The sequence below is a fragment of the Diadema setosum genome, chromosome 4 (genome assembly GCF_964275005.1).
Source record: "Diadema setosum chromosome 4, eeDiaSeto1, whole genome shotgun sequence".
In the NCBI taxonomy this organism is placed as follows: Eukaryota; Metazoa; Echinodermata; class Echinoidea; order Diadematoida; family Diadematidae; genus Diadema; species Diadema setosum.
In genome coordinates this window covers 31542680-31563401 of record NC_092688.1, presented here as the reverse complement: position 1 = coordinate 31563401, position 20722 = coordinate 31542680, and the positions used below count along the sequence as shown (strand labels likewise).

Genomic DNA, 20722 nt, shown 5'->3' with positions numbered 1-20722 from the left:
TTATTAACAGTGATAAATTTATCTTACTTTAACATATTTCCTAACTAATCTACACTTTACCAGGTATCCTGGAAGGGTATAGGATCATGCTATGCTACAAGGAATATGCGGTAGGAGAACTAGGTACACGCCAAATTGTTCAGTAAAGGAACCGACATAGGTCAACACAGAGGTGCAACATCACTTCTAACATAATGGGTCAGTTAACACACTACTGACTTCAATTAATGTTACCACCAACGATGGATCATACCATGTTACAGAATTAACAACTGCAAACAATCTTGAGAACACATCCAGCCCCCACCCCCCTCCCCCCCCCCCATTATTGACTAGCAGAAGGGTAGATCCTAGTTTTTCAAGGAGGCAAAAACTTGCGTAAGCAAAGAAGTGTAAGCAACCAAAACTTGACTTTGCACACTACCCTTAACCCAAAGACAAACAGATAAAGCAGCACATCTGGTACTATGAACATATCACCAGGGCTTGACTCACAAATGGCGAAACCCACAAGCAGGAGAACAGGGAAAAAGGGAAACCGATTAGAACTTCAAGGCAACCCAGAGCATTTCCTTGCCTGTAAACTCTTCTTCTATTTTATGACACTTTCAGAGCATCATGCAGCACCTGTCAGCATTATGTCACCCTGGGGTGGTATGACATGATCATAATTACAACACCATTCTGGTAGTAAAATGTATCAAGTGCCGAGGTAAACCCAATGTCAGTTGCAGTTTGTTGCTTTCTCTCAACTCACTGTATCTGCACGTCCAGCCAATAAAAACATTTCTTTTCATAGTTCCACAATAGTTGCACTGATAAAAATTTGCTTGAGAAAAAGGGGGGTGGGAGAAGGGTGGAAGTTGGAACTGACCATAACTTGCCTTCTTGCACTTTCACTAGAAAACAGAAAAATTAATTTAAATCTGTCTTTCATTCCAATCTTCATCTGCAATATGATTTTACACATTGGCAATTAACACATCATTGATTGCTATGTATGTTTTCAATATCAGTGAAATTGAAATCATAATCAAAGTCACATCAAATCACTTTTCTTCAAATAACATTGACAGAAAAGAATTATTGTTCTCCGAGGACTAGGCACTGTCTTTGCCTAGACTACAATGCATACATACAAATGGCACACACTGACTACTCTCATAGTACCTACACTTTGGCAATGAAGTGTAACATTTTCATTTCATTTGAAAGCCTTCTTCTTCTTCTTTAAAATGAGTACCATGCCTTTACTCCTGTGTGCAGACCAGCCGCACTCCATGAGATATTGTTCCATTCAAGATGACAAGCAGACATGTTGCATCTCGGTGCCAGACTTGAGGTACCAGTAACACAAGCAGCATGTCAAAGTGTTTTCAGTGAAGGTGATGGCTATTGAAGATGGAGACTGCTCCTATAAGCTGTTTTGCCGTTGTAATGTTGACGCCGATTGTGATCTGACTAACGGCGACGGAACCGGCTTTTTGGCGGGTATCGTTGTTGCCGCCGCGGACGACAGATTGACCACCACCGACTTTTTATTCTCGCCGACAGAAGGGGCAGTGTTGGAGGCCGGCGGCGGCGGCGGCGCGGTGGTGGTTGATGGTGCGCGCGTCGCATGGTCCGTAATACTGAATACAAAACTGAGGCAGCCCATCTTGATGTAGCTCCCGTGATGCAGCAGTGCTGTGCCCTCCCACCCGGCCTTGCTCCCACCGATGAGGTTGGCCCCGCTGCCATGGCAACCGCACGGCTTGGGGTTGCCGGTGGGCGTGGCACTCATGCGGGTGGGCCTCTCGGGCTCCTTGGGTGCCGGTGGCTTCTCCTCCGCCAGCCTCCTCTCGTAGTTGGCTCGTCTCTCGCTGAACCGCAACCGCTTCTTCTCGATAATCTTACGAATCTGCGCAGGAGAAAGATGCAGATGACAGATTGATAGCCTCTGGTCCTCAAGAAGAGAATGAATTGGCTTTTCATGTACATCTTTCCTACTTTGGAAGAGGGTTGAGGCAGGATGAGATTTGGTACTCCTTCATTTACTTACACAATAAACATCAGTCACATAACTAATTTAAGTATATTAGAGTACTTGTAGTTCACCTACAGTGCACTCCTGTTATAACGAACACAGTTATAACGAAATTCCAGTTACAACAAAGTAAAAATTATCCGCTCTGTTTTATATTGTTCATTTGTTCGGTTTTAACAAAATATCGACATAACGAAGGAAAACTGCCGGTCCCGAGGACTTCGCCATAACAGGAGTCCACTTTATCATATTCCTACCTTGCAATTACAATGGCTATAACTTTCATATCACCTGTGTGACATCATTTAGTCAGAAGCTGATGTAAGCACACACTGTGTGTTTCACTCTTGGGATGCAGAGCATGTTTCTCATCTGCAGTAGGTACTCCTGAAAAGAACCCTAGCTCAGAGCCTCAAAAGTGCCAATACACGCTACTCACATTCTTGACGAACGGTGCAGGTCTTGGCGGAGCAGACACGGGTTGCTCAGCCAGGTCACAGGAATACAGGATGTTGTCCACACTGGTGCCGTACTCACTGTAGTTCAGCAGCTCATATAACCTTGTCGTCTGGTGAAAGAGAACAAATGTTCGAAGTCAGATTAAAAGATTCTATCACCTGCCAAAAAGTTATCGCCATTCTATCCTAACACTAGTTTGAGTTGGGAGGAATACTCCTGCATGCCAGTTTATGTTTTTCTACTCATGAACAAAGAGGCTGATTTCTCCATATTGAATCTTTCGAAAATCACTCTTATGATCCAACAGCACTCAAACCATAATCTTCTGTATAAGACATATATTTAGCGAGTCTAATCTTTTGCGAATCGGGACTACCCGACAATTTCGTGAGTGGTTAAATTCGCGATCATGGAGTGCAGTGATGAAAGGAGACATGTACACATGCAAGTCACACTCATGTGAAGGTCAGAGTTACTAATTTTGTGTGTTTTTAAATTCACAAACAGTACCCGACTCACAAAATTAAAAAGAAAAAAAAAACCTTGTAAAATTTACAATGCATAAAGTATGCAAAAAATATGTGGTGCAGTTGATTCTTTTTAGAAAGCACAACTGCCTGACATCTTTTCACACCTGCAGTTACAATCAAAAGACATGAAACAATGCATCCAAAGTCTATACAGGAGTTACTACTGAACATTTCATTACAAAGAAACTAGAAATGTCGCTATGGCGACTGGTATGCCTCCGCCATAATGCATGATTTTCCCAATACATGTAGGTCTAGATAGTACATGTGGACACTGTGTGATTACATTTTCACAAAATTGGCAAAATATTGGAATGACAAGTTTGTCACAAATGTGTTGAATGTTCACCTTCCTTGACGTAGGTTTAATTGGATGAAAAGGAGAGTATGTATCTAGGGATTTAAGGACTTTAACTTGACTTTGAACCATTCATACATTTAGGCATTGAGTAATTTTCAAGGTACAGGTGTGGAGAAAAAGTGCAATTTCTGAATTGAATAGTAAATTGTTACCATTTTCATCTGGCCCTTGACCCTAAAATTCATGAGATAATTACTTTCAGGTAGAACATGCATAATATGTACTAAGTTTCAAGGTAACTTGAGCCACTTCCGAGATATGGAGGAAAAAGTTAGTTCAGCACTTTAAATAGATCTTTGACCTTTTGACCTTTGAGGCAAAAAGAGAAAAAAAAAACTTTCCAGAGAATTTCTATTAGGTTACACACGCATACACCAAGTGTAAAAAAATAACCCTGCTGGCATTGCATAAATATGAGGGTAATAGTAAAATTTTGAAGTCTTGCACTTGACCTTTGACCCCTGACCTTTGACCCCATGAACCCTACATTCTCTAGATAATCAGTCAGTACATGTATATACTATATGTTCCATGAAGATACCTTGAACAATTTTCCAAGGTACAGAGAAAAAAAAAGGAAGTTTTAATATTTCTACTTGACCTTTTGACCTTTGACCTTTGACCTCATGACCCAATCTTTCACCAGAGAATCTTAATTGGGTAATACATGTATACACTAAGTTCCAAGAAAATATCTTCAGGCATTCAATAGATATGGTGGAAATAGTGAAATTTTATGTATTTGACCCTGACCTTTTGACCTTTGACCTCATGACCCAAACTTTCACCAGAGAATCTTAATTGGGTAATACATGTATACACTAAGTTTGAAGAAAATATCTTCAGGCATTCAATAGATATGGTGGATAGAGTGAAATTTTATGTATTTGACCCTGACCTTTTGACCTTTGACCTTTGACCTCATGACCCAAACTTTCACCAGAGAATCTTAATTGGGTAATACATGTATACACTAAGTTTCAAGAAAATATCTTCAGGCATTCAATAGATATGGTGGAAATAGTGAAATTTTATGTATTTGACCTTGACCTTTTGACCTTTGACCTTGAGCATGTGCACCCAAAAGTTGATAGGCACAACTTCACCCCCTAACACACATACATGCCAAGTTTCATTAGGATACCTCAACAGGTTTCGATAGTTACCTTGTCCACAAAATTCATTACGGACGGACGGACGGAAGGACGGACGGACGGACGGACGGACGGACAACCCGAAAACATAATGCCTCCGGCACCACTTCGTGGCGGAGGCATAAAAATCTTGAATACATCAACTCACATATATAAAACTATTCTTTCTCACGTTTCGTATATTAAAATATCCCTGAATGGGAAGGTTTTGGGACTTGGCATTCACTCGCAATTAACCAGGTACCTATTCATGAACTCAAAACACCCTCATCTGTATTAAAGTCTTGGTCTGGTATGACTTGAGTGCAATGCATAGGGTTCTATAAAGCCCTCACCTCATCATAGAATATACAGGCATGCTTGGGTGAGACATAGTTGCAGTGCCCATAGTTTCCAAGCCATACATCCATGTCACTAGCTGTAGATGAAAGGACAAGAAACATTGATGGTGTAATCAGATATCTGTTATTGAACAATAATTATCTTTCTTGACAAAAAAAGAAATTAAGTTTCAGAGGATAGATACTCAGTGGATCTTATTTTCCCATCAATAGATAAAATGATAAAATATTGTGCATACAGCAGAGCTTACCATCTGAAAGCTACATCACTACTTTGTATTATAATGTGAAGTTCCCTGATTACTACTTTTCAACACTTTTGTTTACTTTGAAGTGAAACAACTGTAATGACATTTATGGTGCATTACACCATGAACGCGAGTAGAATCACTTGGTTTGCTCACCTTGATTAAGACACAGGTGTGACATTTTGAAAATGGATTCTTGTCTCATTCTTGGTTTTCATTTTGAGTCATTGAGATAAAACGACGACAAGAACTGAAACACTGATACAGTAGCTAACCACTGCTGCCTAAAGTATCTAGCAGTACCTCAAGATTACTAGTTCAGTCTTTGCTTGAAATAAACGTGACATACCTGAACCTATATGGAGGGCTCGATAGCACATCGGTACAGGCGCTAACAATCCCCGCCCACTCAGCGGACACACCATGGCTCTAGCCCGCACCTTGTGGCACGGCTTGGTGGCAGTCGCTGGGTCTGCATTCGAGACATGTGGCGCACTACTAACACCAAGGGTGACACCTGCAGACGAAGTGTGCCCTGCAGCGGTACCCTGGGTGATAATTGTGGTGCCTGGTAAGCTCCCGGGAATGGATGCTGCGGCGGTCGTGGTTGTGGTGGTCTTCTTGTTGACGACAGTTGTATGTATTGTCTGAAAGAAAAAGACACAAATCACTTGCAATTATCTGGTTAACTACTAAAGGATTGATTATGCATTAATGTGCAAATTCATGATATTTTTCTGTTGAGTTGTTTTATTGCAACAGATTGACAAATTGCCCTACATCAACATAAATAAGCACTGAATTGATCAGCGTAGTAGTAGTAGCCATGACAAAAGAATCATGGGCATACATACTCGAGCAGGATTCAAACCTACAACCTACCAATCTCCGGACAGGCATTTTATCCACTGGACCACCAAGCTTCCAGTCTACAGCCAGTGCTGGTTCTAATCCTATAGCATGCAGCTAGTACTGTGTAATTATTAAAATTCATGAAATTTTTCCCTCAAGTTGTTGTTGTTTTTTTATTTACTACGACAATGTAGGGCAATTTGTTTATCAGTCAGATTAATGTGGTTCCCGATTGCAAAATTTCATCATCTGCAAAATTGTGCTATCTAATGCTTGCAAATTATATGGCTTATAATCAATTAACCCTATTCTAACTGGGCTATTTGAGACCAAGTTTTTACTGGGGGGGGGGGGTCAATTTGACCCCCCCTTCAGATCTCGGCCGCCGATCGCGCGATCGCCGCAAAATTTTGCCTGAACATAGAGCCGGATGTCAACTACAAGATTACATGGTCATACAATAGAAAAATTTTGATTTCATATTTTTTAATAAATTAATTACGCAAATTAACGCATGAAATCATATTTTCACCAATAACTCCATCAAAAAGACTGAAGGATTATTAAATTTTTGTGTCAGAGTTCCTCAAGACACATCAAACAATTTTCCAGTAAAAAAATAGTGCAATCAAAATCATTTTCTTTTGTTTTTTATTGTTTTGTTAATTTCTTATGTATTTTATTGTTTTTTCGATCTTTTGTTTTCTATTGTTTTTTTTGCCAAAATTTGTTGGAGGCACTTTTTCAAGCTTATCTACATTAGAATTGATTTATTTCAATGGTTAAAAGTTGAAATAATCTAATTTATATCAATTAAACAAAAAAACACAGTTTGCATTGGATTTGCACACGAAATCATGAATTCGAGCGTTTTTCGGGTTGACATGCATATGCAAAACATTGCCTAACTTCAAAACGGTGTACCCGGACGTCGCAAATTTGGTCTCAAAATATGCGGGAGACTCGAATGAAAAAAGTCACGAAACAACGCGGCAAAATCTTTGCGCGTTGCGGAATCATGGCGCGAAACGTCGAGGGGGGTCAATTTGACCCCCCCCCCCCCCAGTTAGAATAGGGTTAAGCATTGCCAGCTGTCTTCTGACTGTCCAACTTAGTTTTATTTCGTTGCTGTTGTTTTTTTGTTTTTTTTCACAGCCAACAGGGAATACACTTACAGTTAGTTTTTAGAATACTTCCAACCATGAATGGGAAGTGTTTCAGAATGAGCCACTGGGCTGCATCATCCCCAAATCATGTCCCACAACCTGTTGGGGTGGCTTACCTTTGGTGGCAGTAGCTGCTGTAACCTCTGGAAGGCCAGGATCTGAACGAGCCTCTCATCAAGTCTACTCAGCTCTACATCTGGGTGGTGACAGAGAGAGTAAAAGGGAAAGAAGGGATTAACAAACACATCACATGTCGGCATGTAGTAAAGAGGGATTCAAGGTGAAATATAGTTTTCATATGACTAGAGAAACTGTTGATTTTTGCTCTAAAATGGAGACATATTCATAGTTGTCAACATGAAGCCTTTCTTCAAGAAAGAAATGGAATGAGTTCCATGAAACAAGTCATAATAGTCACTAGTTTCATGTAACTTTTACTTCATCAGGGTCCCGTTTCATAAAGCTGTTTGTAAAGTTACACACAACTTTACAAACATCTTAAATATGACAAGCCACGTGGGTTTCCAAATCATTGTTAATTTCAATAGCTAAAGCTGAAATTTGCAGATGATAATGATTATTCTTATATTGTAACACACTTTTAGTTGAAAGTGTACTTTTGCCCCAATGTAGATGAAATATTGACATACAGTCGTACTTTGGGCACACATATTGGCACTTCATATTCCAGTTGTTCGTAAAGTCATGCATAACTTTACAAACAGCTTTACGAAACAGGGCCCAGAAATGCTAAATACAAAGATCATCACAAGATATACAATGTCCAAACACCACAACACAGTCCACAAGAGGGTCAGTGCATGAGAAACTCACCCCCAGTGCCATCAATGCATGCCTGTAGCGAGCTGTTCAGGTTGATGATGGCCGGCGAGGAGCTCAGGGTGGCAGGGGTGATCTTGGCGGTGACCGTACCCGAGTTCAGGGGGGCTGGACTCAGCTTACCTGTGGGACAGATATGTGACACAATCTTAATTGCTGTCTCATTAGGGTAAGGGAGGGGGTGTCCAATGTGTTATATCAACATAGTAGGATATATGCGTAAGTAGGAAGGAAGGACAAAAGATGGATATTTTCTTGCTCACAGGTACTTTTGAAACTTTCTAGACTGTACAGCTTTTTATTTCTTTTCACTCATCAATTAAGAACTACAACTTGTACATATTTTGCAATGATGAAAACAGCAAGAGCTATTTCACTCTACTTTCTCTTCTGGGCCACTTCCTTATGCTCAGAGATAAATCATGCAGACGCTGTAATAGTAAAGAGGTAAGACATGCTCCAAAGGTGGATGATTCTACACGATGTGATATCACATGTAGATTTTGTTTGGTCCAGATGAGAGAAACTTGACAAGAAGTTTCATAGGTGAATCTTTACCTATCTAAATGTGAGGTGTGCCCACGAAAGCTACTAAAGAAATACATGTATACACTATTCAGATGAACGGCATTTACACAGACAAATGACCTGTGCCATACTTGAGCATACTGCAACACCAGAAATTTTTGTAAGCATGAAACTTTTGCAAATTTGGTGAGGAGCTAAGATTTGTGAAAGTAAAATGCACACAAAAATCTTTGTCTTTACAATGCATTGAATGCCAGTGCAATGTTCTACACCGTACAATACTCATAATTTGTGTCAATTTGCAAAAGTTTTATGTTATGAATGTTTCTGGTTTTACAGTAATTCAAGAATTGTGACTCTTTGGCTGAAATTCTGACAGTAGAAGTCAAATATTTGACATGATTTTTCATATTTCATCAGGAAGAAATAAAGTATTGATGATCAGCACTGACAATCCAAATACTAGAGAGTAAAGAATGTATCATTACCTGATGAGGCTGGTATCGTCACCACTCTTCCTGCCAATCCTGTTGACCCCTGACCCCCACTAACAGCCATCTTGGTTGGCATGGTGATGGTGGTAAACTTCAGATTGCCTGCCTGTGAGGTGGAAACAACCTTGGCGGTGGATGGGACCACCACACTTCCGCTGCTGATCATGACCGTCGTGGTGGGCGTGGAGTTCGTCTTCGCCGTCGAGTACGTGACAGTCGGCAGCGACTTCACTCCAGGGACGGTCACCCTCTGCACGGAGGCTACACCTTTAGACACCACACTCTCGCTATTTGAGACACCGCCATTCACCAAGCCGGTGCCAGTAACGTGCAACGTCCTTCCCTCCTGTGTGGAGGTGTTTGCGCTGCTCTTCGGAGCAGCGTCAGACTGTTTCGTTTTGACCACGATGTGATTGTTCACAGGCTCGGCGGCTTCCAGCGCACTCTCCAGTTTGTTGAGGTTCAGGTTTAGCGGTCCATTTGGAATGGAAGAGGTAGTGAGCTTGAGGGGTCCATTGTTCAAGGCCTTCAGGTCAGCCACCGTCCTTATTTTGGGTTCCCTGGTGTCAATCAAGTCATACTTGTACCCTACTCTTTTCACACTCGTCCTCAGGTCGGTGCCCGGGGCACCTTTTGCACCGTTGGCATTTGCACTGGATGGCGGCGCAGCACTGGGACTACTCGACTCTTGGCTGGAATTACTGCCACTTGCTGTAGTTGCACTGCTGGATGAGGATGATGATGATGATGATGATGATGATGATGCACTGTGGTTGGACGGTGTTTGTGTGGTGACTACTGTTGCAGCTGACGAGGAGGTCTTGGATAGCATGGATGCAGTAATGATTTTGGGATTGATTGGCGGTTCTTTCGGAAGGGACTTCTGAGCTAGATACCTTGCTATACTTGTCTGTAATGCCACAACAGACTTCAGCCACTGTAGAGAAGCAAAAAAAACACACCAAGAAACAACACATTTATATGAGTTCAAAAGTCAAACACTCGCTAAACAATAAATGAATATATCACAAGAGTTCAAAATGAAATGCACAGAACACCTGCAATACAATGTCTACTTATTAAATTATCAATCTACAGAGCTAAATAAATATTCTTTCATTTAAAATACTCCAGTCATACCTTTACAACCTAATAAAGATTGGAAAGGGCAAAATAATGTGTTTTTTTTCTTCCAAATACATTGTTCATTCTGCTTAACACAAGACATGGATGATTTTGTTCCTAAAACTTCTTGTAATTAATATAATCAATATATATTATAAAAATTAGACAAGAGCAGAATCAACTAGAAATGTCGCTACAGCGACTGGTTATACCCCCGCCAAACAACATTTCATAAGCTTTGGTCAAAACAACATTTCATAAGCTTTGGTCAAAAAACTGAGGAAGTAGTTAAATCCGCAAGATCTTTCCTTGATCTTCTGCCATTAATATGCCATTACCATGGCAACGTACTTTCGGGTACTGTCGAAAAATGCGTCTTGCTCATCTACAACCAAAGGCACACATCTGTACCAAGTTTCATGGAAATTGGGCGAAAACTGAGGAAGTAGTTTGAAACACAAAATTTTCCATCATTTTGGCTCATAATATGTGAGCTGTTACCATGGCAACATACTTTTTGTCAATGTCAAGAAATGTGTCATGCTGACCTGTATCCTAAGACAAACATTCAATATGAATTCCATGAGAATTGGAAGAACACTGATGAAGCAGTTTTGCCATGAAGCATTTTGCCCTATATTTTACCAATAACATGCCGTTACCATGGCAACACACTTTTTGCCACTGCGGAAATATGTGTCTTGCACATTAACATATTCAGATGAACATCTGTACCTAATTTCATAAAAATTGATCAAAAACTGTGGGAGGAGTTCGCGACGCAAGATTTGTACCCATTTTTGCACATAATATGCCGTTACCATGGCAACGTACTTTTGGGTACTGTCAAAAAATACGTCTTGCACATCTACAACCCAAGGCACACATCTGTGCCAAGTTTTATGGGAATCGGTTGAAAACTGAGGAAGTAGTTCGCGACGCAAGATTTGCAACGGACCGACCGCCCGACCGCCCGACCGACCGCCCAACCGACCGCCCGACCGACCGCCCGACCACCCGACCGCCCGCCCGACCGTCCGCTGATTCCTATATACCCCCTTCAAACTTCGTTTGGCGGGGGTATAATAAGAACTAAAACAAGTCATGCATGCAGCAATCACTAACAAAGGCAGGAACAACTAAACAATCTCTCTATTGCGTGAGATCATACTATCCCCTGGAAGCCTAGATCACAGAAGGGGGAGGGGTTGGATTTGGATGAGTCACATCCAGAAAGCCCTCCCCGGCACTTTTACCTCTTCTTGCTCTTCCTGGGGTGTGAGCGACTCCGGCTTCTTCACTTCGTCCACAGGGCCAACCATGGGAGGGGGGCGCTCGTGGCTGAGGGGTAGCAGGGGAGGGGGCAGGGCATACTGGCTTTTGATTGCTTGCGGTACCTGAGAAGCAAGAGTAAATGACACACAAAATGTAAACGAAGCAACAAATCAAGAAAATTGTCAAAGGTTTATCAATGCATTTGTTGGACATGGAAAAGAGAGAATGAATGAATGAATGAATGAATGAAATGTGGTAATTTTTAATGCACCAGCTTGTAGGTAAGAATTAGAACCATAAAATATGATGCATCAAAAGCGACTTAATTTTTTCATTTGAAATAAAGTGGACATTCTTTATCCCGTTATGACCATAATTAGCCTAGATTATATCTCTGTAGTAGTCAAGAATGTCATCTTAGACATGTATGGCTCGCATTAATTCACGCACTAATTTATCAATGCATTGGAATGAGTGATGCAAAATGTGTGAAGTTCACAGGGTATAAAAAAACACTCACTCGAACTGCTTTGCGCCACCGACACTTTTCCCTCCACGGCGGGCCCGACCGGTGGATCTTGTTCAGGAACTTCAGCTTGACGGCATTCTGGTCCACCCTGCCCTGGAACTCATTGAAGATCTTGCAGCGCTCTGTGTAGCTCCCACTCTGAAAGGATGGCTGAAAAATTGAAGGACAAAAAGAAGGGAGTGCAAAGAAAGAACAGAGGATGGGAAGGGGTACAGTGGTACATTGAGAGAGAAATTAAAACTCTGGAAACACTGAACAGCACACAGAAAATTGGAATAATATAAATGCTGTTATTTTTGCCTACAGATATTTTTCGTGAATGAGGTCACAAATATTTTTGCAGGATGTCCTTTATTTTGCAATTTGACACCGAAGCTTTCGTAAGTGTAGAAATGCATGTCCTTAAATTTAAAGTGATCATGAACAGGTGACGATAGTTTTGCGTGCTGCTAAATTTGCTGCTCAACAGTGATTTGGGAAATTTGCAAAAATTAAAACCCTCCCAAAAATAACAGCTTTTACAATATAAACTAGCACAACAGACTCTCTAATGATATGTGGCAAACTTCTAATCACATATCACCGCAGCACTAGAAAACAAATTTCTTCCACTCCCCCAAATCCATGTCTGGGCAACAGTCCCTACTTTTCACGGGCAAGTGGCCTGGTCATTTCAATTGCCCAACAGTGACTTTGAGTTGCCCCAGGCAAGGAAGTCAGTGGGTTTGTACATGTAGCACCATGTGCCACTGGCTGTTTGTTAGATGGCTGGTGTAACCTTTTACCCTTGAACACATGTCACAACACACTCCTGGCCTGGACATGCAACCACAAACATTTGCCACTGACAGATGTGTGGGAGAGTCATTTTGAAAGTCCCTGCATAGCTAGTAATCTTGAATAGTGACATATTTCACAACAAACATGATTTTCGCCAGATCACAGTACAGTACTCTTCGCATAATCGAGTACATCTGTAGGCTCGGGCAGAGCGTTTCTTACCCGATTAAGCGGAGTACCCGATTAACAGAACACGCCTCATTCACAATTGACACACACAATGTGTATTTACATGCATAGTAGACTGCACCAAACACCTACACTGTATGCTTAACACGCGTGCTTGCACGGCACATTATACATACCTTACACTTGCTCAGTCATAGGCAATAATTTACACTCTTTTTATGGACAAATATGTCTTCAGAAAACTTTGTTGCTTGACTATAGACTCCATGCTAACACGCAGGCGTTTTCCGAAATGAACACGTCTCTTTGCGTGCACTAGTCACGTAGAACATCGGGTTACTTTTCGAGAAGTGACTTGGGAAAAGCAAAATTATGGAGCTGGTGCATGGCCTGATTTTTGTAGCAAACTTCTCGTATCGTGAATGTTGTTGCGAAGCAAGGGAGGAGCGCAAGAGTGTTCAACTCCCGTCTGTCTATGCAACTGTGAGTGCCAGCTACATGTGTAATGTTCGTTTTCGTGTGGCAAGTCAGTATGTGAACATGTGTTTTCATGTTTAATCACTCTTCTTCTTTGCAAATTAAGCAGAGAATGCGATTAGCTGTGGAAAATTTGACATCCATGATTTCTTAAAGTGTTATATCTGCAATAAAATGTGGGTAGAAATTAGATTAGAAGAAAATTATTTACCCAATTATGTGGAGAGGCAACCCGATTATCAGGTAATTTTAATGTGCATTGGAACTGACTCTGACATTACTACCCAATTAAACGGAGTACCCGTTTAAGCGATACCCGATTAGGCGGAGAGTACTGTATCAACATTTCTTGCTGATCAATCCCTAAAAACCTCATACATAATATGAAAATGAGTATCATACATACTGATATACAAAAAAACACTATTAACAAATGATCTTGAAAGACACATACATAAATGAACACAAATATCACAACATTTTCATGCTCAAAGTGTCTAGTCAATTGCATGGATGCCATAATGGTTTAATAGAAAATAAAGGAGTAGATTAATCGAGAGATCTCAGCAACACTAGGTGGATTCAGCTTAACTACTTCAACTCACTTTCTCAAACAGAGAAGTTTTCATATCTACAAGAACATTCCATGCTGAATATGATTACAGCAATAATTCCAAAGCCTTACATGTTGACAAATTTTGGCAGAAAAACACACACACACACATGCACACAGACAGACTGATATATGTATATTAGCTTCAAGCTCTCCACCACTCTACTAATCTCTCATGGAACGAGCTACATTCATCTGCCATCATCACAGCGAGGGGGTCTTACCAGAGTGGATTCCGGGTGGTTGGGACACATCCACCTGCCTGTGGGGAGGGACGTGATGGGAGGGTCAAGACAGTCTCGGTGGAAGAGTAGCGGGCAGTAGTCACACTGAAGCAGCGGGGCCACGCGACAGCTCCTGCAAAGTACAGAGGCAATGAGAACATTTTTAGCCTCTACTGAAAAAAAGTTACAATTCTTCTTCTCCTCTATGCTTCCCCCCTCCCTTCTTATTCCAATTTAATTGCATAAGACTATTGAACAGCAAATAATAGATTTAAACTAAGACATGCACACAAATATTCATCAGTCTAAGCTGTAAATGTGTCTGTTCAAATTTTTGTAATTCTTTTTTTTTTTCTGCGATAGCTTACACTCTCACACTGCTTCAGTTTACCTCACTATGCCTCAAAAAAATGGAGTCAATTCTAAATATATCAGGAGTACTGAAAAAAAAAAAACAACAACCAAAAACCTGCACACGCAAACACAACAGAACATACTTAATAGGATTCCTTCTACTTATTGTACACCCTCAAACAAGAGACAGGCCTATCATGACACTTTAACAACAAAGTGGCTTGGTTTCTGAATGAAGGCAAACATTACCAATACATTGAATAAATTCTGATTCATTCAGCACGTATTACCATTAGTGGCAAACATTGAATATGAAGCCGTCTTTCATTCAAATGCGAAAACTTTCCCATAAAAACTACTACACTATATATGACACATACTCATGACATGAATATCCCCCACAGCCTTGCAACAAATCTAGAGCTCATTCATGTAGAAATCTGTAGCATCTCAACAACGCCTCAAACGGAGAAGTGAAACTGACGAACTTGTCCAAATACTCAGGCCAGACAGACATTCTCACGAATTGAAAATTAAAGCTGCACTTTGCACACAACATCTGAGTGCTAGACCAGCACCTTGTTTTTGTTTCTACAGTAAATCAACAGCTAAGGCATAGGTTTGAGTGGAGGTCAGTCGTGTGCATTGAGCACGTTGATTTAACCCACACTTCCTTCCTGGTGTAGGAATAAATGCTGGTGATTTCTACACAGCCAGCTGTCACACAAGGCGAAGTGGTACAAATTTTCCTCTGCAACCTTGTCAATTTTTACACTTGTACAGAGAGCTCTGTTCAAATCAGAGGTGCAGTCACGCCATTAGGATACAGACATCATATGCCTGTAAGAATCAAGTGATTCAATATCATCTTCTTTGAATAACACTGTATGTGCTACATATTTGCTGCGATTAATCATTTTCTCACATATTTCATGGTGATAATCATTTCTCGTTCCAGGGCCGTGGTTCTCAATTGATCATAATTGTAACTACCTTGAACGTTGTCTCAAATATCCTCATTCACAAAATGATTACGCTCGCGAAATATGTTGTGTGTAACGTATGTATCTGTTTTGGTGCGCTTTTCTTTATTGGCTCACTTTTTTAAATAGTTTTTTATCTGTTATTTTGTTTTGTTTTGTTTTATATTTTGTTATTCCTTGTGTTAATGTCAAGGGCTAGGTTGGCTGCGTTGGAGCCGTAGCTTTTTATAGAAAGTTACAACAATGAACAAACCCAGCCAGAAGAAACCACTGACACAGCCTCGATTATACTGGGGGGAATTCCCTTTGGCTAAAGATACCAATATCAGAGTAACGGTGCTAGCATCAATGATGCCTATCTCTCAACATGTGTTGGCTTTCAACAGCAAAAACTACTCATATATCAAGATCGCCGAGTTTTATTTCCCTCACTGAAACTAAGTTCTGTACAACCACCTATCCAGAAAGGGCACCTTTTCCAAATGTCCCCAGGGTCAATATCAAAGACAGATTTGACTGGACATAAAATGGACAACTACGCAAACAGGAATGCTGCAATGGTAACAATGGAACATCCTAGACTATTTTTATGTCACAGTCCCTAAGGACACGCTCTGTTGCAACACAATGCAATAAATGGATTTTATGTTCATAGCAGTGACTACATTCATCGCTACTAAATCTCTAACGTCATATATCATGTAGTTACACCTTTCAGGAAGTGAGAACAGAGAATATGTGACAATATAACACAGAATATCACCTTTCACAGATCACTTCTTCAACGGTTGCCAGCGAGGTCAAAGGTGAATAACTTCAGCCTAGTAATCATACACACCATCCAGTGATCTATTCACAACAAATTGCCTGTGTGCTTTGTTCTCAATGTGCACAAAGGGACTGGGCAAATACACTCCATTAAAAGAATTCCATGCATGAAATATGTGAAGTCCCACATAAAGACATCCACGTGGGTGGGGAAAAAAAAAAACCAAAAACCAAACAAACAAAAAAACTTCAATGATACACCTTGGTATAGTGCATGGATGCCAACCTTGTTAACAGTATTGCAGTATTCTGATGGCTGAAAGGGCATGTTTTTGGTTGGAGAACCAATATTTTTACCTTTCTTGCAAAAGATATGTTTGGTAATACAATATATGAAAAACAGTATTTTCCATGAAACCTGCTGTAGTTTTCACCCCCGAAAAAGTACAAAATATTGCAAAAAAAAAAAAAAAAAAGTATCAGCTCGCATCTCTGATATCAACACAACTGTGGCAGTGGCTCACTTGTTACAGGTGAAGCAGACTTTGGCAGGCAGGGGCACCATCATATTGTCCATCTCGTGAGGTTTCTTGTAATTCTTAAATAGCTCCTCTTTCTTCTTCTTCCTTGTTGTGCCTAGGAAAGGGAAGATATAGGCAAGCAGAGGATGTAGAATGTCAGTGTCAAGTGGGACTATGTGAGAAGTGTTAACCCTTTTTGTTTCAGGTTCTCTTTGACGGTGTGTACAATGCTATGGAGTTTTCTGTGCCAATCATCACATCAAATGCACAAAAAGGTTAAGTGCACATATTTCTGAGGGTAGTTTTTGTAAGCAAAAGCAGCATGACAAGGGCATAAAACAGGAAACGTTTTATACACATTTGTATATAGGGTAGACACATACATAACATTAACACTATCTTGTATACTTTAAAGGGAAATTAAAGTGTCGTCTATCAAAGATGAATGAAAGATTCTGCATCCCTCAAAGAGCAGCCAGATTTGTATCAGAAGGGTTGGAAAAGAGTGCAACTACTCCTTCCTTAAATTTTGGTAACAAACTAATTAACTCCAAAAAACAAAACAAAAATTGGAAAAATTAGAAATACATCCACTGCAAAATCTTTTGTGAAGTACTGGGTAAGCCATACATTTGATTGAGGTTTTGATTTTAGCTAGTTTGCGAGTCGGGGCTTGGTGCGAATTTCAAAACAGGTGAAAATATCGATTCTGATCCTAACACCAATGCGACATGCACATGTACATTTCTCCGTCCACTGCTGCACTTCACGATCACAAATATTTAACCAAATGCAAAATTGTTATGAAGTAAAAATTCACAAAAAATAAGACTTGCTAAATACATGGCATATACAGTATCCATTAAAAGCACACACACATACATATTCACATGAGAGTGTGTATTGTCTACATCCTGGGATTCTACCATACCGGGTAGGGGTGCATGCTGCATCATCTCCGGAGGGAGGGAGAACTGCTTGGGGTTCTGTACGGCCACAGCCTTGATGAGGTAATTGAGGGGATTCTCAAACTTGGCGTAGACCTCGTCCTCCTCTGTCTCCCCCCTCCTGGCCAAATCCGCCCTCCTCTCCTCCTTGCCGACCTCGGTAGCCGCGCCTCTCTCTGCCTCCTCGGCCGCATCCTTTGGAATGATTCCCGCTTCGATTTGTGCTTCCCTATTGGAGTCATCAAGAGAGCATAAAAAGGTGGACATGTTTTCACATACAATCATTTGCATCCATGTTACAGGTATGCAAACCTTGTAAATACCACTGCAGCATTCTGAGGCCTAAAAGGGCATATTTTTTGGTAGAAAACAGTATTTTTACCTCTCTTGCAATAGACATGTAGAGTAATACAATTTGGGGGAAAACAGCATTCTCTATGAAACCTGCATTATTTTTTGAAAAAAAAAAAAACAGCACAAAATACAGGAAAAAAAAAAAAGTAACAGGTGGCATCCCTCATGCTACCATTCACCTTATAATTACTTACAATCACACACACTTAGTATTGGAGTGACTACATTTCCCCACCCCTTTATATATATATATTTTTTTTTTGGGGGGGGGGGGGGAGAGAGGGGGAATGGAATGAGAGAAAGTACATAAGGAGACAGAAGAAAGAAAGAGAGTAAATTAAATTTGTGACCCGCTACAACAAAAGGATCCTAAAGTCGCTGACGGGCGAGCCAAGCATGGCCCAGAAAAATGCTATATTCAGGTCTTTCCTTTGATCATTTGACTTCGAAATTTCGGCAGATGATAGAAGATACATTAGACTACAAAATTATGTTAAAAACAGAAATCCAAACGTTTTGACAGATTTTGGTGATCTGACTTCAAACTCGATTTTCTCGGCTCACCCGTCAGCAACTTTAGGATCCTTTTGTTGTAGCGGGTCACATTTTGTCATATCCAAACAATGATTCTCAACAGGGGAAAACTTGCCTGCATCCACTGTATCCCCTCCCCCAAGGTCTTTTTGTTTTTCTCACAGACATGCTCAGTGTGGGGTCTACAGCTGACATAATATCCATCCATTGCTGTAGCTACCACAGTGACCAACATTCACATGTCAGAGTCAGGGGGATCCAAAGAGGAGGTAAGGAGATACTCAAGTGTGACATGCATCCAAGCAGGTTGAAATAATTCCCAATTTAAGGGAAGAGGGGCTTTTATATTCACTTGTGGGTTCATTAAAGGGAAACGAAAAACCCAAATATCTGAGGGAATGCAGCAATATAGGTGGGACATCCGTTCAAAAGTTCTGAATATTTAAAATTTCTTGCAGCCACTACTGGATCAGAAGACTAATACAGTTCATGACATCATGTACGTACATCGTTATAAGTAAATATAAAGAGATCTCCACAAAATGAAATTTCAGTTTTTTAATGGAAAGCACACATTCCCTCGTCATGTTACTGACATTGAGAGTAATATTACTAACCCTGCTTTCTGACAGAGTTAAGTCAAGTTCTCTTTCATATTGCTAGAAGAGTGAAAATATGTTGAATTTTCTTTATATCTTTTTGTATTGTTTTCTATTCATGTCACAAAGTGTTGCAGTCTTCTCATCCAGCAATGGCTGCACCAAAACTTTGAACTATTCATTACTCTTGGAAGCACAGCAAAATTTTCCTCAAACTTTACTGGTGTGCTCTACTAATATTGCTGCATTCCCTCAAATCAAACATATATTCGGGTTTCATTCTCCTTTAAGAGATATCTAATTTGTCAGTAATCCTCCACTGGAATCAGGGAGACTTGGTTCCTCTGAATTCCCTTTTCTGTCAACTTGCCCCAGAGAGAGAGAGAGAGAGAGAGAGAGGATCCCTCCTCCATCTCATTGTTGCCGTGGGAGACAGCAAGGATGGGGAAGGGTGGGGTGTGTTTGCCGCCCCTCACATGGAATCTCCCTCCTTAATTGCACGTTAACAATGCTCCATGCATGAGTCATGTCATTTTACCTGCACAGCATGGCTTTGATCAGAAGCACAAGGGGGGGGGGGGGGGGGCTGGCTTCCTGGGCAAATTTGGTGGCAATGGTGTCTCATTTAAGATTTGATCTGTATAATTGCCTGATGTTTCCTCCACTCCCGAGTATAACATTCTAACTGAAAGACTGTCGACTGTTGCTTCGCTCTTTGCACAGATAGCTGTAATACATAATAAACTGGGGGCTCCGACTTTGAATTAAAGGACACTAGAATGATAAAAGCTTTATAATATCCCACTTTTTAAAAAAATGTTCCATTTTGTTTGTATTTTACCTACATGCTTTCCTGATTTTACGCAAATCTCACGTGACTTGACAAGACCACAGGATTCGTTAGGGGTAGACAAATTTCCTATGTAATGTACATAAACTACTGACTTCATCTGGCAGATCTAATCATTACAAGGGTCATTCCACTGAACAAATTATTTAGCTTTTCAAAGTTAATACGGAAAAAAAAAAAGAATAATGTAAAGAATAGGTAAGAATGAGAAGTGACAAAAGTAGAGTATTATTCACTTGTAGGACTTTCCAAATATAGCTCTGTACTCATTGAATATGCTACTTTCTTTGGCATTGTATGCCATTTGCTGAGCATGTATTCAAAAGTATTGAGTAACCACCTTCCCTTAGGTTATAGAAATCACTTATTTGCACGAGTCTCCAAAATGATGTGTGTGTGTGTGTGTGTGTGTGTGTGTGTGTGTGTGTGTGTGTGTGTGTTTGTCCATGTATGTGATACATAGAGAAAAGCTGACTGAAAATGCAGGTACAATCTGTCATACAAACATTTACTGCCTTTTACATATGCTTGTTTTTCTTGGGGAAAAGAAAAAAACAAAACAGCCTAAAGTCTCAAAATCAAGCTTTGATCAAGGGCAACA

General features: G+C 40.5%; 1 protein-coding gene across 1 annotated transcript in view; it reads right to left on the bottom strand.

Moving 5' to 3' along the window:
- Window positions 1-379: 379 nt before the first annotated feature.
- LOC140227135 (PHD finger protein 12-like) overlaps window positions 380-20722 on the bottom strand; it is a 37072-nt gene continuing 16729 nt past the window's right edge. Inside the window, exons 5-16 of the mRNA XM_072307569.1 lie at window positions 17769-18013; window positions 16841-16952; window positions 14212-14344; window positions 11920-12078; window positions 11381-11521; window positions 8994-9936; window positions 7972-8100; window positions 7254-7333; window positions 5469-5766; window positions 4866-4948; window positions 2466-2594; window positions 380-1900 (exon numbers count right to left, since the gene is read on the bottom strand). Of these exons, the coding sequence (XP_072163670.1) occupies window positions 1415-1900; window positions 2466-2594; window positions 4866-4948; window positions 5469-5766; window positions 7254-7333; window positions 7972-8100; window positions 8994-9936; window positions 11381-11521; window positions 11920-12078; window positions 14212-14344; window positions 16841-16952; window positions 17769-18013 (2938 nt within the window). The 3' untranslated portion in view covers window positions 380-1414. The remainder of the gene's footprint in view (window positions 1901-2465; window positions 2595-4865; window positions 4949-5468; window positions 5767-7253; window positions 7334-7971; window positions 8101-8993; window positions 9937-11380; window positions 11522-11919; window positions 12079-14211; window positions 14345-16840; window positions 16953-17768; window positions 18014-20722) is intronic.